At 43.1% G+C, this 14,400-nt stretch overlaps 1 protein-coding gene across 1 annotated transcript in view; it reads right to left on the bottom strand.

The window, feature by feature from the left end:
- Window positions 1-14,400, bottom strand: part of XRN2 (5'-3' exoribonuclease 2) — a 211,765-nt gene that overhangs the window by 151,216 nt on the left and 46,149 nt on the right. Inside the window, exons 4-5 of the mRNA XM_053712013.1 lie at window positions 3,877-3,988; window positions 2,326-2,384 (exon numbers count right to left, since the gene is read on the bottom strand). Of these exons, the coding sequence (XP_053567988.1) occupies window positions 2,326-2,384; window positions 3,877-3,988 (171 nt within the window). The remainder of the gene's footprint in view (window positions 1-2,325; window positions 2,385-3,876; window positions 3,989-14,400) is intronic.

Genomic DNA, 14,400 nt, shown 5'->3' with positions numbered 1-14,400 from the left:
ACTTCCAAATCTAGTGATAAATCCTTTGCGTTACAGGCTTTCTGGCCTGCACCAAAGATTCAATAACCAAATCTGAAAAACCTGTCTCAAAACTAGGGGTTCAAGCTCCACGCTATTAAAATGTAGAGATCCTGACAAAAAAAAAAAACGACCCTTGAGACAACAAGACGTCTCAAGGGAAGAAACCATGGAGAGCAAGAAAATTGCACTGTATCTGCATACCAAGTCCTGCGGAGTCAGGCTGCAGGAAGCAATATTACGGACATGGATGGTTCAAGTATGATTCTTGGAAACAGGTATGCTAAATGAAAGTCCCATTAACACACCAAGTGTCTATTAGGAGAGCCTTTGGATCTATGCTCACAATAGTTTGAAGCATGTGATTTAAATGAGGTCATCAGATCTATGTCCTGCAAGCCCATTTAGATCTCAGTAATCGAAAATGTCCTAATAGAGACCACTTTTTGGATGGCCCAACTGAGCAAAGAGATGCTCCACCTCCCTGTTCACACCTGGTATGTGAATAGGGAGCCAAGAGTCCTCTAAAAATTTGACACTTCCTGCATGGCCAGTGGACTACAGATATTCCCCTTGATGAATTATGTAGGTCACGCCAAGAAGTTGTCCGACTGGAAAAAAACTTTTCCTCCTTCAATAGGGGCCAGGGCTAAGAGCCTGAAGATCGCTCAAAGTTCCAGAATGTAGATTGGTAACCTTGCCTCTAGAGCACTGGTTTTTAAACCTGTCCTCAGGCCTCCACAACGGTCTAGGCATGAGGGCAGGTTTAAAAACCAGTGCTTTAGAGGAAACCAAACTCTTCGAAAAACCCAGACCCCCCCAACCAGAGACTGGTGCCCATCTGCACAAGACTGACTGACTGTTCCAATTACACAAGTGGAAACCCTGACCAACATGTTTAAGGATATTAAAATGCAGGACAGGACTGTAGATCCCTTTGGACAATGAACAGATAAGGGTAAAAACTCTTGACCCTGAGGTAACAAGTACTGGGATTAATCATTCCCATATGCTCCAAATCCTTTTATAAAGGCTGCCCCCTCTGAAGAATCTTTGCCAACATGAGATGACCGCTGGTCAATAAGGAGGACTCTGTACTTCAAGAGAATCAATCCTGATGGATCTAAATATATACAGAAAAAAAAAAAATACGTAGAGATTTGATCAACTTATGTATACGACATAAGCATCAGATGTAGTATACATGTACCTACTTAAGCATATGCACATATTTAGACTGGCATGTAGCTGCACATATAGACCAACAGGAACATATTAGATACCTGTAAATCCATGTCCAGAAAAAAGCAGACAGCATATACTTAGGGCTTGATTTATCAAGCCATAGCGGACAGGGGCGCACATATGCACCCCTTTCCGCCGCAGCCTGCCTCTCGCAGGCTGAATTCCATTGGCAGAATTCAGCATTGAACAAGAGCGCTATTTTGCACTCTTGTGCAACACCGCCCACAGCCAATCATGTGGGCAGGAGCAGTCAATCTCTAGGGCTGGATGAGGCCAGGGAGATTGAAATTCTCCACCTAATAAATACTTTTGGTTCCTTTAAAAATAAAAAAATAGTACACAAAGCATAATTAACCCCTTAGAGATGTCAAAAAAACATTGGCCCCCAGCCTAACCGGAGCCTCCTCTATAAAACCGCATATTGCACTAAGCAAATGCCGTTCTTCTTAAAGGGTGATAGACCTAAATATTAAGTGCCCCCATAAGCACCCCCAGAGTTGCCAGTGGGCTGCTAAGGGTCAGAGGCTTCCCTGTTTGTGTGCTGTGTGAAGTCACTTACCTTACCAGGCATGTAAATGCATTAGTATACAGTAAAGAGCCCATCCAGTGCATGTATCTAGTACCGCAGAGGATTGCAGTAGGAAATACCAGAGTCCCTCAGGGGGAGGATTGGGACAAGTACCACTGATGACTGAGGGTAGTTATGGCTTAAGTCCCGTTAGGGAAATGCTGTGGACATAACAGGGTATTCCTGTGTCCCAGTATCATTCAGCTGCTGTGAAGAGTATTGTCTGTTTCTTTGTAAACAATACTCCAAGGCCTCTGGGTCTCACAAAGGTCTGAGCTTCCAATCTTTAACCCATAAGCAAGCAGCTAGAAAAACCTCTATTCTCAACCATCTCCTATGACCCCAAGAACAAAAATAAGATGAGGTGGGAGGGATTTTAAAGCTCTGGTATGGGTTCTTGACCTCCTAGTGGCAGGAAATATATCCCATATGTTAGAGGACTGTGGACTATCTAAATTTTACGAAAGAAATTAATAGTATTTCACAACACTTACCGGTGTAATGCAGTTACTATCAAATCTTTCCTTCACTTCATCAGGGGGTAGATATCCACCTGAAGAGTGGAAAAAAAAAAAAAAAAATCAATATCATTATAAACACTTTTTAAAAAGGGATTTTTACAATTAAAGGGCCAGTAAACCTAAAAAATAATGTTTTATAATTCTGCACATAATATTGCATGTGAAATTTAAAAAAAAAAAAAAAATTTTAAAAAAGGGGGTTTCAGACCCGCCCTCTGTGCTCTACTGAACGTGTCTGCTTTTCCCTCTGAGCGCATCTGGGTAGCTGTCTAGTCACAGCCCGGCACGACCGCACCATTACACTCAATGTAGCTCGCTCCTGCTCTGTCTGACAGCGGGAGCGAGCTACATTGAGTGAAATGGTGCGGTCATGCCAGGCTGTGACTAGACAGCTGCCCAGATGCGCTCAGAGGGAAAAAATACACGTTCAGTAGAGCACAGAGGGCGGGTCTGAAAAACCCATTTTTTTTTTAAATAAAAATTCACAGTTAATATTATGTTATATAAAGCTAGCACTAATATAATGTTATATAATTCTGCACTATGTGCAGAATTATATAAAATTTTCTAGGTTTACTGGCCCTTTAAGACCATTACAAGACCACTTTCAAAATATTGTAAATTATATTAAAGGACCACTCAATCCAGTAGAATTGTGTAATTAACAAGTGCATCATAGAAAGATAATGCTTTAACACCTAATCTGAAGTTAAAGTAAGCAGTAGATTTTTTTTCTGACTAATTTATTTTTTCTCCCATTGTCCCACCCCCTGTATTATGTGACAGACATCAGCCGAGTATACATATACCCTGTGAGCTTTTGCATATGCTCAGTAGGATCTTGTTCCTCAGAAAGTGGGAATATAACAAGGATTGTGCAAATTTGATAATGGAAGTTAATTCTTAAAACTGCATGCTTTTTCAGAATCATAAAGTGTATTTTGACTTATGTCCCTTTTAATTTGCATTTTCAGATGTATGGAGCGTCTGCACAATAATGCACTAAAACTGTTTACTATAATTGGACAGTTAGAAAATTAATGCAGAGCAGAATGCCATTTCAAAACACCAGTCTTGTTAACTTGTTGCGCCCTCATTGTATTTCAGTACTTATTGGTTACACTGATAGACTATAAGCTCTTCAGAAAAGGGCCCTCCTCATCTTGTACTGGTTTGATATGAATTTGTATCTTATAACAAAATGTTTTTCATAGTCTTCCCCTATTTCTACTGAATTGTGCAGCGCTATAAACAACCACCAACACCGCAACAATCACCACTACACTAGAAGAGGTTTATGATCAAGCTTTTGTAGACTAACCTTCACTTCTACAACAGCAGAAGTCGACCTGGGAATTTCCACTAGTGAAGGGCTAGTGAGAAACTAACCCCGACAAATAAGAAATTATGCCTTTCACACTGAGTGAACACTAGCAGCTTTGTCAGGACCAGAAATTTGGGTCCAACTTGTAAGCTAGAGTAATACTTTTCCAGCAAAGTCCGTATTATAAAATCACTTTTTACCTTTGGAGAGCACTTCAGCACGTACACGACTTTTCTCTTCTGTCAATTCCACACCTTCCTTTGATGCTCTAAACCTCCTAGAACGCTGCTGATTCATTTTAGCTCTTGGAGCCTAAAACAAAATGTAAAATTTTAATCTTAAAGATGTTAAACCTTTTACCCCACTGGCTGTGTGCAAAAAGTTTTATAGAACCATTTAAAAAAAAAAAAAAAAAAAAAAGGAAATTTACGCTTACCTGATAAATTTATTTCTTCTACGATATGACGAGTCCACAGATTTCATCCTTACTTGTGGGATATTAACCTGCTGCTAACAGGAAGTGGCAAAGAGCACCACAGAAGAGCTGTATATATAGATCCTCCCTTCCCTCCATCTCCAGTCATTCGACCAAAGTTAGGAAGAGAAAGGAAAAGCCAAGGTGCAGAGGTGACTGAAGTTCAACAAAAATATATACCTGTCTTAAAAATGACAGTGTGGGCCGTGGACTAGTCATATCGTAGAAGAAATAAATTTATCAGGTAAGCATACATTTCCTTTTTTTCTACAAGATATGACGAGTCCACGGATTTCATCCTTACTTGTGGGATACAATACCAAAGCTACAGGACACAGATGAAAGGGAGGGACAAGACAGGAACCTAAATGGAAGGCACCACTGCTTGAAGAACCTTTCTCCCAAAACCAGCCTCAGAAGAAGCAAAAAAGTATAAAATTTAGAAAATTTGGAAAAAGTGTGAAGAGACAACCAAGTCGCAGCCTTGCAAATCTGTTCAACAGAAGCATTGTTTTAAAATGCCCATGAGGAAGCCACAGCCCTAGTAGAATGAGCCGTAATTCTTTCAGGAGGCTGCTGTCCAGCAGTCTCATACGCCAGACGGATGATACTCTTCAGCCAAAAAGAAAGAGGAAGTCGTAGCTTTCTGACCCCTACGCTTTCCAGAAAAAACAATGAATAATGAAGACGATTGACGGAAATCCTTAGTCACCTGCAAGTAAAACATCAGAGCACGTCCAAGTTATGCAATATATGCTCCTTCTTAGAAGAAGGGTTAGAACATAATGAAGGAACAACAATTTCCTGATTAATATTTGTATTAGAAACAACCTTAGGCAGAAAACCAGGTTTAGTACGTAAAACCACCTTATCATAAAGAAAAATAAGATAAGGTGAATTACATTGTAACGCTGAAAGCTCAGAAACTCTACGAGCAGAAAAAAATAGCAACTAAAAACTAAACTTTCCAAGATAATAACCCAATATCTATGGAATGCATGGGTTCAAACGGAACCCCTCGAAGAACACTAAGAACTAAATTCAAACTCCAAGACAAAGCAAGTGGTCTAAACACAGGCTTAATTCTCATCAGAGCCTGACAAAAAGACTGAACGTCTGGAACATCTGCCAAACGTTTGTGTAGCAGAAATTTGTCCTTTTAAAGAACTCGCTTATAACCCTTTCTCCAACCCTTCTTGGAGAAAAGACAGAATTCTGGGAATCTTAATTCTACACCATGAGTAACCTTTGGATTCACACCAAAAAAAGATATTTACACCATATCTTATGATAGATCTTTCCAGTGACAGGCTTTCGTGCCTGAATCAAAGTATCAATGACCGAATCAGAGAACCCCTGCTTGGATAGAATCAAGCGTTCAATCTCCAAGCAATCAGTTGCAGAGAAACTAGATTTGGGTGATGGAAGGGTCCCTGAATAAGAAGGTCCTGCCTCAATTGAAGCTTCCATGACGGAAGAGAGGACATGTCCACTAGATAGGCATACCAAGTCCTGCCAGGCCACGCAGGCGCGATTAGAATTACTGAAGCCCTCTCCTGCTTGACCCGAGCAATCACCCGAGGCAGGAGAGCAAACGGTGGAAACACATAAGCTAGGCTGAACGACCAAGGCATCTATCAGTTCGGCCTGAGGATCCCTTGACCTGGATCCGTATCTTGGAAGCTTGGCATTCTGACGAGACGCCATCAGATCCAACTCTGGTCTGCCCCATCTGAGGATCAGAGTGGCAAAGACCTCCGGAGTTCCCACTCCCCCGGATGAAACGCCTGTCTGCTAAAAAAGTCTGCTTCCCAGTTGTCTACTCCTGGGATGTAGATTGCTGACAGATAACAAAAGAGTGAGCCTCCGCCCACCGAATTATCTTGGATACCTCTGTAATCGCTAAGGAACTCCTCGTTCCCCCCCTGATGATTGATGTAAGCCACAGTCGTGATGTCCGACTGAAAGCGAATGAATTTGGCCAAAACCAACTGAGGCCACGCTTGAAGCGCATTGAATATTGCTCTCAATTCCAGAATATTGATTGGAAGAAGTGCCTCCGACCGAGTCCACACACCCTGAGCCTTCAGGGAATTCCAGACTCCACTTCAACCTAGAAGGCTGGCGTCCGTTGTCACTATCACCCAAGAGGGCCTGCGAAAGCACGTCCCCTGGGACAGATGATCCTGAGACAACCACCAAAGAATAGAGTCTCTTGATCCAGATTTATCTGAGGAGACAAGTTTGTATAATCTCAATTCCACTGTCTGAGCATGTTCAGCTGTAGTGGCCTGAGATGAAAACGAGCAAACGGAATGATGTCCATTGCCTCCACCATCAATCCAATTACCTCCATGCACTGGGCCACTGATAGTTGAGAATTGGACTGAAGGGCTCGGCATGTATTCAGAATCTATAACTTTCTGACCTCTGTCAAGAAAATTTTCATGGATATAGAATCTTAGTGTTCCCAAGAAGGGAACCTTGGTCTGTGGAATCAATTAACTCATTTCTAGATTCACCTTCCACCTGGGAGTCCTCAGAAAGGACAGAACCATGTCTCGGCGCCTGGATCAGAATATTGTCTAGATAAGGCGCTACTGCAATACCCAGCGGCCTGAGAACCGCCAAGAAGGACCCTAAAACCTTTGTGAAGATCCTGGGTGCTGTGGCCAACCCGAAGGGAAGAGCCACGAACTGAAAAGGTTTGTCCAGGAAGGCAAACCTTAGGAACGGATGATCCTTGTGGATAGGAATATGCATCCTTTAAGTCCACAGTAGTCATGAATTGACCCTCCTGGATCAATGGCAGAAATGTTCGAATAGTCTCCATTTTGAAGGATGGGACTCAGAAACTTGTTTAGACTCTTGAGATCTAAAATGGCTCTAAACGTTCCATCTTTTTTGGGAACCACAAAAAGATTTGAGTAAAACCCCCGTCCCTGTTCTAACCTTGGAACGGGACGAATTACTCCCATAGTAGAGAGGTCTTTTACACAGCGTAAGAACACCTCTCTTTTTGTCTGGTCTGCAGACAAACGTGAAAGGAATCTCCCCCTTGTGAGAGAACTTTTGAACTCCAGCTGATACCCTTGTGACATGATCTCCAGTGTCCAAGGATCCTGAACATCTGTTACCCAAGCCTGGGCGAAGAAAGAGTCTGCCCCCTACTAGATCCGGTTCCTGATCGGGGGCCGCCCCTTCATGCTGTCTTGGTAGCAGCAGCAGGCTTCTCGGATTGTTTACCCTTCCAAGACTGGTTGGGTCTCCAGACAGATTTGGCCTGAGCAAAACTCCCATCCTGCTTGGCGGAGTAAGAGGAGGGGACTCCTCTAAAGTTCCGAAAGGAGCGAAAATTATTCTGCTTACTCCTCAGTTTAGTTGTTTTATCCTGAGGTAGAAGATGACCCTTACCTCCCGTAATGTCAGAAATTATTTCTTTCAAGTCAGGCCCAAAAACAAAATTTATGCTTACCTGATAAATTCCTTTCTCCTGTAGTGTGGTCAGTCCACGGGTCATCATTACTTCTGGGATATTAACTCCTCCCCAACAGGAAGTGCAAGAGGATTCACCCAGCAGAGCTGCTATATAGCTCCTCCCCTCTACGTCACCTCCAGTCATTCGACCAAGGACCAACGAGAAAGGAGAAGCCAAAGGGTGTAGTGGTGACTGGAGAATAATTCAAAAATTTTTTACCTGCCATAAAAAACAGGGCGGGCCGTGGACTGACCACACTACAGGAGAAAGGAATTTCAGGTAAGCATAAATTTTGTTTACTCCTGTTAAGTGTGGTCAGTCCACAGGTCATCATTACTTCTGGGATACCAATACCAAAGCTAAAGTACACGGATGACGGGAGGGACAGGCAGGCTCTTTATACGGAAGGAACCACTGCCTGAAGAACCTTTCTCCCAAAAACAGCCTCCGAAGAAGCAAAAGTGTCAAATTTGTAAAATTTTGAAAAAAAGTATGAAGAGAAGACCAAGTTGCAGCCTTGCAAATCTGTTCAACAGAAGCCTCATTCTTAAAGGCCCAAGTGGCAGCCACAGCTCTAGTAGAATGTGCTGTAATTCTTTCAGGAGGCTGCTGTCCAGCAGTCTCATAGGCTAACCGTATTATGCTACGAAGCCAAAAAGAGAGAGAGAGGTAGCCGAAGCTTTTTGACCTCTCCTCTGACCAGAATAAACGACACACAGGGAAGACGTTTGTCGAAAATCCTTAGTTGCCTGTAGATAAAATTTCAGGGCACGGACTACATCTAGATTGTGTAGCAGACGTTCCTTCTTCGAAGAAGGATTAGGACACAAAGATGGAACCACAATCTCTTGATTGATATTCCTGTTAGTGACCACCTTAGGTAGGAACCCAGGTTTAGTACGCAGAACTACCTTGTCTGAATGAAAAATCAGATAAGGAGAATCACAATGTAAGGCAGATAACTCAGAGACTCTTCGAGCCGAGGAAATCGCCATTAAAAACAGAACTTTCCAAGATAACAGCTTGATATCAATGGAATGAAGGGGTTCAAACGGAACACCCTGTAAAACATTAAGAACTAAGTTCAAACTCCATGGTGGAGCAACAGTTTTAAACACAGGCTTGATCCTAGCTAAAGCCTGACAAAAAGCTTGAACGTCCGGAACTTCTGACAGACGTTTGTGTAAAAGAATGGACAGAGCTGAAATCTGTCCCTTTAAGGAACTAGCGGATAAACCCTTTTCTAAACCTTCTTGTAGAAAAGACAATATCCTCGGAATCCTAACCTTACTCCATGAGTAACTCTTGGATTCGCACCAATATAAGTATTTGCGCCATATCTTATGGTAAATCTTTCTGGTAACAGGCTTCCTAGCCTGTATTAAAGGTATCAATAACTGACTCAGAAAAAACACGTTTTGATAAAATCAAGCGTTCAATTTCCAAGCAGTCAGCTTCAGAGAAATTAGATTTTGATGTTTGAAGGGACCCTGGATCAGAAGGTCCTGTTTCAGAGGTAGAGACCAAGGTGGACAGGATGACATGTCCACTAGATCTGCATACCAAGTCCTGCGTGGCCATGCAGGCGCTATTAGAATCACTGATGCTCTCTCCTGTTTGATTCTGGCAATCAATCGAGGAAGCATCGGGAAGGGTGGAAACACATAAGCCATCCCGAAGGTCCAAGGTGCTGTCAAAGCATCTATCAGAACCGCTCCCGGATCCCTGGATCTGGACCCGTAACGAGGAAGCTTGGCGTTCTGTCGAGACGCCATGAGATCTCTCTCTGGTTTGCCCCAACGTCGAAGTATTTGGGCAAAGACCTCCGGATGAAGTTCCCACTCCCCCGGATGAAAAGTCTGACGACTTAAGAAATCCGCCTCCCAGTTCTCCACTCCCGGGATGTGGATTTCTGACAGGTGGCAAGAGTGAGACTCTGCCCAGCGAATTATCTTTGATACTTCCATCATTGCTAGGGAGCTTCTTGTCCCTCCCTGATGGTTGATGTAAGCTACAGTCGTGATGTTGTCCGACTGAAACCTGATGAACCCCCGAGTTGTTAACTGGGGCCAAGCCAGAAGGGCATTGAGAACTGCTCTCAATTCCAGAATGTTTATTGGCAGGAGACTCTCCTCCTGATTCCATTGTCCCTGAGCCTTCAGAGAATTCCAGACAGCGCCCCAACCTAGTAGGCTGGCGTCTGTTACAATTGTCCAGTCCGGCCTGCTGAATGGCATCCCCCTGGACAGATGTGGCTGATGAATGGAATGAAGGACACGGCATGCATTTTGAAGCTTTGTTAACCTGTCTTCTGTCAGGTAAATCTTCATTTCTACAGAATCTATAAGAGTCCCCAAGAAGGGAACTCTTGTGAGTGGAAAGAGAGAACTCTTCTTTTCGTTCACCTTCCATCCACGCGACCTTAGAAATGCCAGAACTAACTCTGTATGAGACTTGGCAGTTTGAAAGCTTGAAGCTTGTATCAGAATGTCGTCTAGGTACGGAGCTACCGAAATTCCTCGCGGTCTTAGTACCGCCAGAAGAGCACCCAGAACCTTTGTGAAGATTCTTGGAGCCGTAGCCAATCCGAATGGAAGAGCTACAAACTGGTAATGCCTGTCTAGAAAGGCAAACCTTAGATACCGGTAATTATCTTTGTGAATCGGTATGTGAAGGTAAGCATCCTTTAAATCCACTGTGGTCATGTACTGACCCTTTTGGATCATGGGTAAAATTGTCCGAATAGTTTCAATTTTGAACGATGGAACTCTTAGGAATTTGTTTAGGATCTTTAAATCCAAGATTGGCCTGAAAGTTCCCTCTTTTTTGGGAACCACAAACAGATTTGAGTAAAACCCTTGTCCTTGTTCCGACCGCGGAACCGGATGGATCACTCCCATTAATAAAAGATCTTGTACGCAGCGTAGAAACGCCTCTTTCTTTATTTGGTTTGTTGACAACCTTGACAGATGAAATCTCCCTCTTGGGGGAGAGGATTTGAAGTCCAGAAGGTATCCCTGAGATATGATCTCTAACGCCCAGGGATCCTGGACATCTCTTGCCCAAGCCTGGGCGAAGAGAGAAAGTCTGCCCCCCACTAGATCCGTTCCCGGATCGGGGACCCTCAATTCATGCTGTCTTAGGGGCAGCAGCAGGTTTCCTGGCCTGCTTGCCCTTGTTCCAGGACTGGTTAGGTCTCCAGCCTTGTCTGTAGCGAGCAACAGCTCCTTCCTGTTTTGGTGCAGAGGAAGTTGATGCTGCTCCTGCTTTGAAATTACGAAAGGAACGAAAATTAGACTGTCTAGCCTTAGGTTTGGCTCTGTCTTGAGGCAGGGCATGGCCTTTACCTCCTGTAATGTCAGCGATAATTTCTTTCAACCCGGGCCCGAATAAGGTCTGCCCTTTGAAAGGTATATTAAGCAATTTAGATTTAGAAGTAACGTCAGCTGACCAGGATTTTAGCCACAGTGCTCTGCGCGCCTGAATGGCGAATCCGGAATTCTTAGCCGTAAGTTTAGTTAAATGTACTACGGCATCCGAAATAAATGAGTTAGCTAACTTAAGGGCTTTAAGCTTGTGTGCAATCTCATCTAATGGAGCTGATTCAAGTGTCTCTTCCAGAGACTCAAACCAAAATGCTGCTGCAGCCGTGACAGGCGCAATGCATGCAAGAGGTTGCAATATAAAACCTTGTTGAACAAACATTTTCTTAAGGTAACCCTCTAACTTTTTATCCATTGGGTCTGAAAAGGCACAGCTATCCTCCACCGGGATAGTGGTACGCTTAGCTAAGGTAGAAACTGCTCCCTCCACCTTAGGGACCGTTTGCCATAAGTCCCGTGTGGTGGCATCTATTGGAAACATCTTTCTAAATATCGGAGGGGGTGAGAACGGCACACCGGGTCTATCCCACTCCTTAGTAACAATTTCAGTAAGTCTCTTAGGTATAGGAAAAACGTCAGTACTTGACGGTACCGCAAAATATTTATCCAACCTACACATTTTCTCTGGTATTGCAACTGTGTTACAATCATTCAGAGCCGCTAACACCTCCCCTAGTAATACACGGAGGTTTTCCAGCTTAAATTTGAAATATCTGAATCCAGTTTGTTTGGATCAGAACCGTCACCCGCAGAATGAAGCTCTCCGTCCTCATGTTCTGCAAATTGTGACGCAGTGTCTGACATGGCCCTAATATTATCAGCGCACTCTGTTCTCACCCCAGAGTGATCACGCTTACCTCTTAGTTCTGGTAATTTAGCCAAAACTTCAGTCATAACAGTAGCCATATCCTGTAATGTGATTTGTAATGGCCGCCCAGATGTACTCGGCGCTACAATATCACGCACCTCCCGAGCGGGAAATGCAGGTACTGACACGTGAGGCGAGTTAGTCGGCATAACTCTCCCCTCGTTTGGTGAAATATGTTCAATTTGTACAGATTGACTTTTATTTAAAGTAGCATCAATGCAGTTAGTACATAAATTTCTATTGGGCTCCACTTTGGCTTTAGCACATATAGCACAGATATCTTCCTCTGAATAAGACATGTTTAACACACTAGCAAATAAACTAGCAACTTGGAAATACTTTTCAAGTAATTTACTATAATATGAAAACGTACTGTGCCTATAAGAAGCACAGAAAAAGTTATGACAGTTGAAAATTAATAAACTGAAAAGTTATAGCATCAAATCTTTGTAAAAAACACAATTTTAGCAAAGGATTGCTCCCATTAGCAAAGGATAACTAACCCTGATAGCAGAAAAAAAATACAGAAATAAACGTTTATCACAGTCAACTACAATCTCACAGCTCTGCTGTGAGTGATTACCTCCCTCAAAACAAGTTTTGAAGACCCCTGAGTTCTGTAGAGATGAACCGGATCATGCAGGGAAGACAAACTTCTGACTGAATTTTTTGATGCGTAGCAAAAGCGCCAAAAAAGGCCCCTCCCCCTCACACACAACAGTGAGAGAGATCAGTAAACTGTCATAAATTAAATAAAACGACTGCCAAGTGGAAAAAAATAGTGCCCAAAACATTTTTTCACCCAGTACCTCAGAAAATTAAACGATTTTACATGCCAGCAAAAAACGTTTAACATTAAATAAATTAAGTGTTATTAAAAAGCCTGTTGCTAGTCCCTGCAAATTAGGCTAAAGTCTTATGCATACAGTATAATTCCAGTGAAGTGCCATTCCCCAGAATACTGAAGTGTAAAATATACATACATGACAGCCTGATACCAGTTGCTGCTACTGCATTTAAGGCTGAGTTTACATTATATCGGTATGGCAGAATTTTCTCATCAATTCCATTGTCAGAAAATAATAAGCTGCTACATACCTCTTTGCAGATTAATCTGCCCGCTGTCCCCTGATCTGAAGTTTACCTCTCCTCAGATGGCCGAGAAACAGCAATATGATCTTAACTACTCCGGCTAAAATCATAGAAATAACTCAGGTAGATTCTTCTTCAAATTCTACCAGAGAAGGAATAACACACTCCGGTGCTATTATAAAATATCAAACTTTTGATTGAAGGTATGAAACTAAGTATAATCACCACAGTCCTCTCACACATCCTATCTATTCGTTGGGTGCAAGAGAATGACTGGGGGTGACGTAGAGGGGAGGAGCTATATAGCAGCTCTGCTGGGTGAATCCTCTTGCACTTCCTGTTGGGGAGGAGTTAATATCCCAGAAGTAATGATGACCCGTGGACTGACCACACTTAACAGGAGAAAAGGGTCTTTCCCTTGAAAGGAATAGCCAAAAGCTTTGACTTAGACGACAAGTCAGCAGACCAAGCTTTTAACCATAACGCTCTAAAATGGCAAATCCGGCATTCTTAGCCGCCAATTTGGCAATCTGAAAGGCGGTATCTGTAATAAAAGAATTAGCCAGCTTAAGAGCCTTAATTCTGTCTAGAAACTCCTCTAAAGGAGTCTCAATTTTGAGGAACTCTTCCAAGGCCTCGAACCAGAAGGCAGCCGCAGTGGTAACTGGCACAATGCAGGCCGTTGGCTGTAAGAGAAAACCCTGATGAATAAACATTTTCTTTAGAAGACCCTCCAATTTCTTATCCATAGGGTCTTTGAAAGCACAGCTGTCCTCAATAGGAATAGTTCTACGCTTAGCCAGGGTAGATATAGCACCTTCCACCTTAGGGACTGTTTGCCAAGAGTCCCGAACAGTGTCAGCTATAGGAAACATCTTTTTGAAATTAGGAGAGGGTGAAAACGGGATACCCGGTCTGTCCCATTCCCTTTTAATAATCTCTGAGATTCTCTCAGGAACCGGAAAGACGTCAGTGTAAGTAGGTACCTCTAAGTATTTGTCCATCTTACACAATTTCTCTGGTGGGACCACAATAGGATCACAGTCATCCAGAGTCGCTAAAACCTCCCTAAGTAACAGACGGAGGTGCTCAAGCTTAAATTTAAAGGACATGGCGTCTGAGTCTGTCTGAGGTAAAGCACTTCCCGAATCGGAAAGTTCCCCGACCCCCAATTCAGATCCCTGTGAGGGTACATCGGAAATGGCTAACAACGCATCAGAAGGCTCAGCATTCAAAGTGACCTCTGTCCTACTGCGTTTACCCTGCAACACTGGCAACTTAGATAATACCTCTATAAGGGTAGTTGACATAACTGCAGCCATATCCTGCAGAGTAAATGAATGAGACGCTGTGGATGAACGTTAAAGGTTGTGATGCTTGGGGAGAAGTTAGCGGTATACCCTGATTCTCCTCAGACTGAGAATCATC

Source organism: Bombina bombina, chromosome 4, assembly GCF_027579735.1.
Source record: "Bombina bombina isolate aBomBom1 chromosome 4, aBomBom1.pri, whole genome shotgun sequence".
In the NCBI taxonomy this organism is placed as follows: domain Eukaryota; kingdom Metazoa; phylum Chordata; class Amphibia; order Anura; family Bombinatoridae; genus Bombina; species Bombina bombina.
The sequence above is the reverse complement of the archived record's forward strand: the minus strand, read 5'-3'. Positions and strand labels throughout refer to the sequence as shown.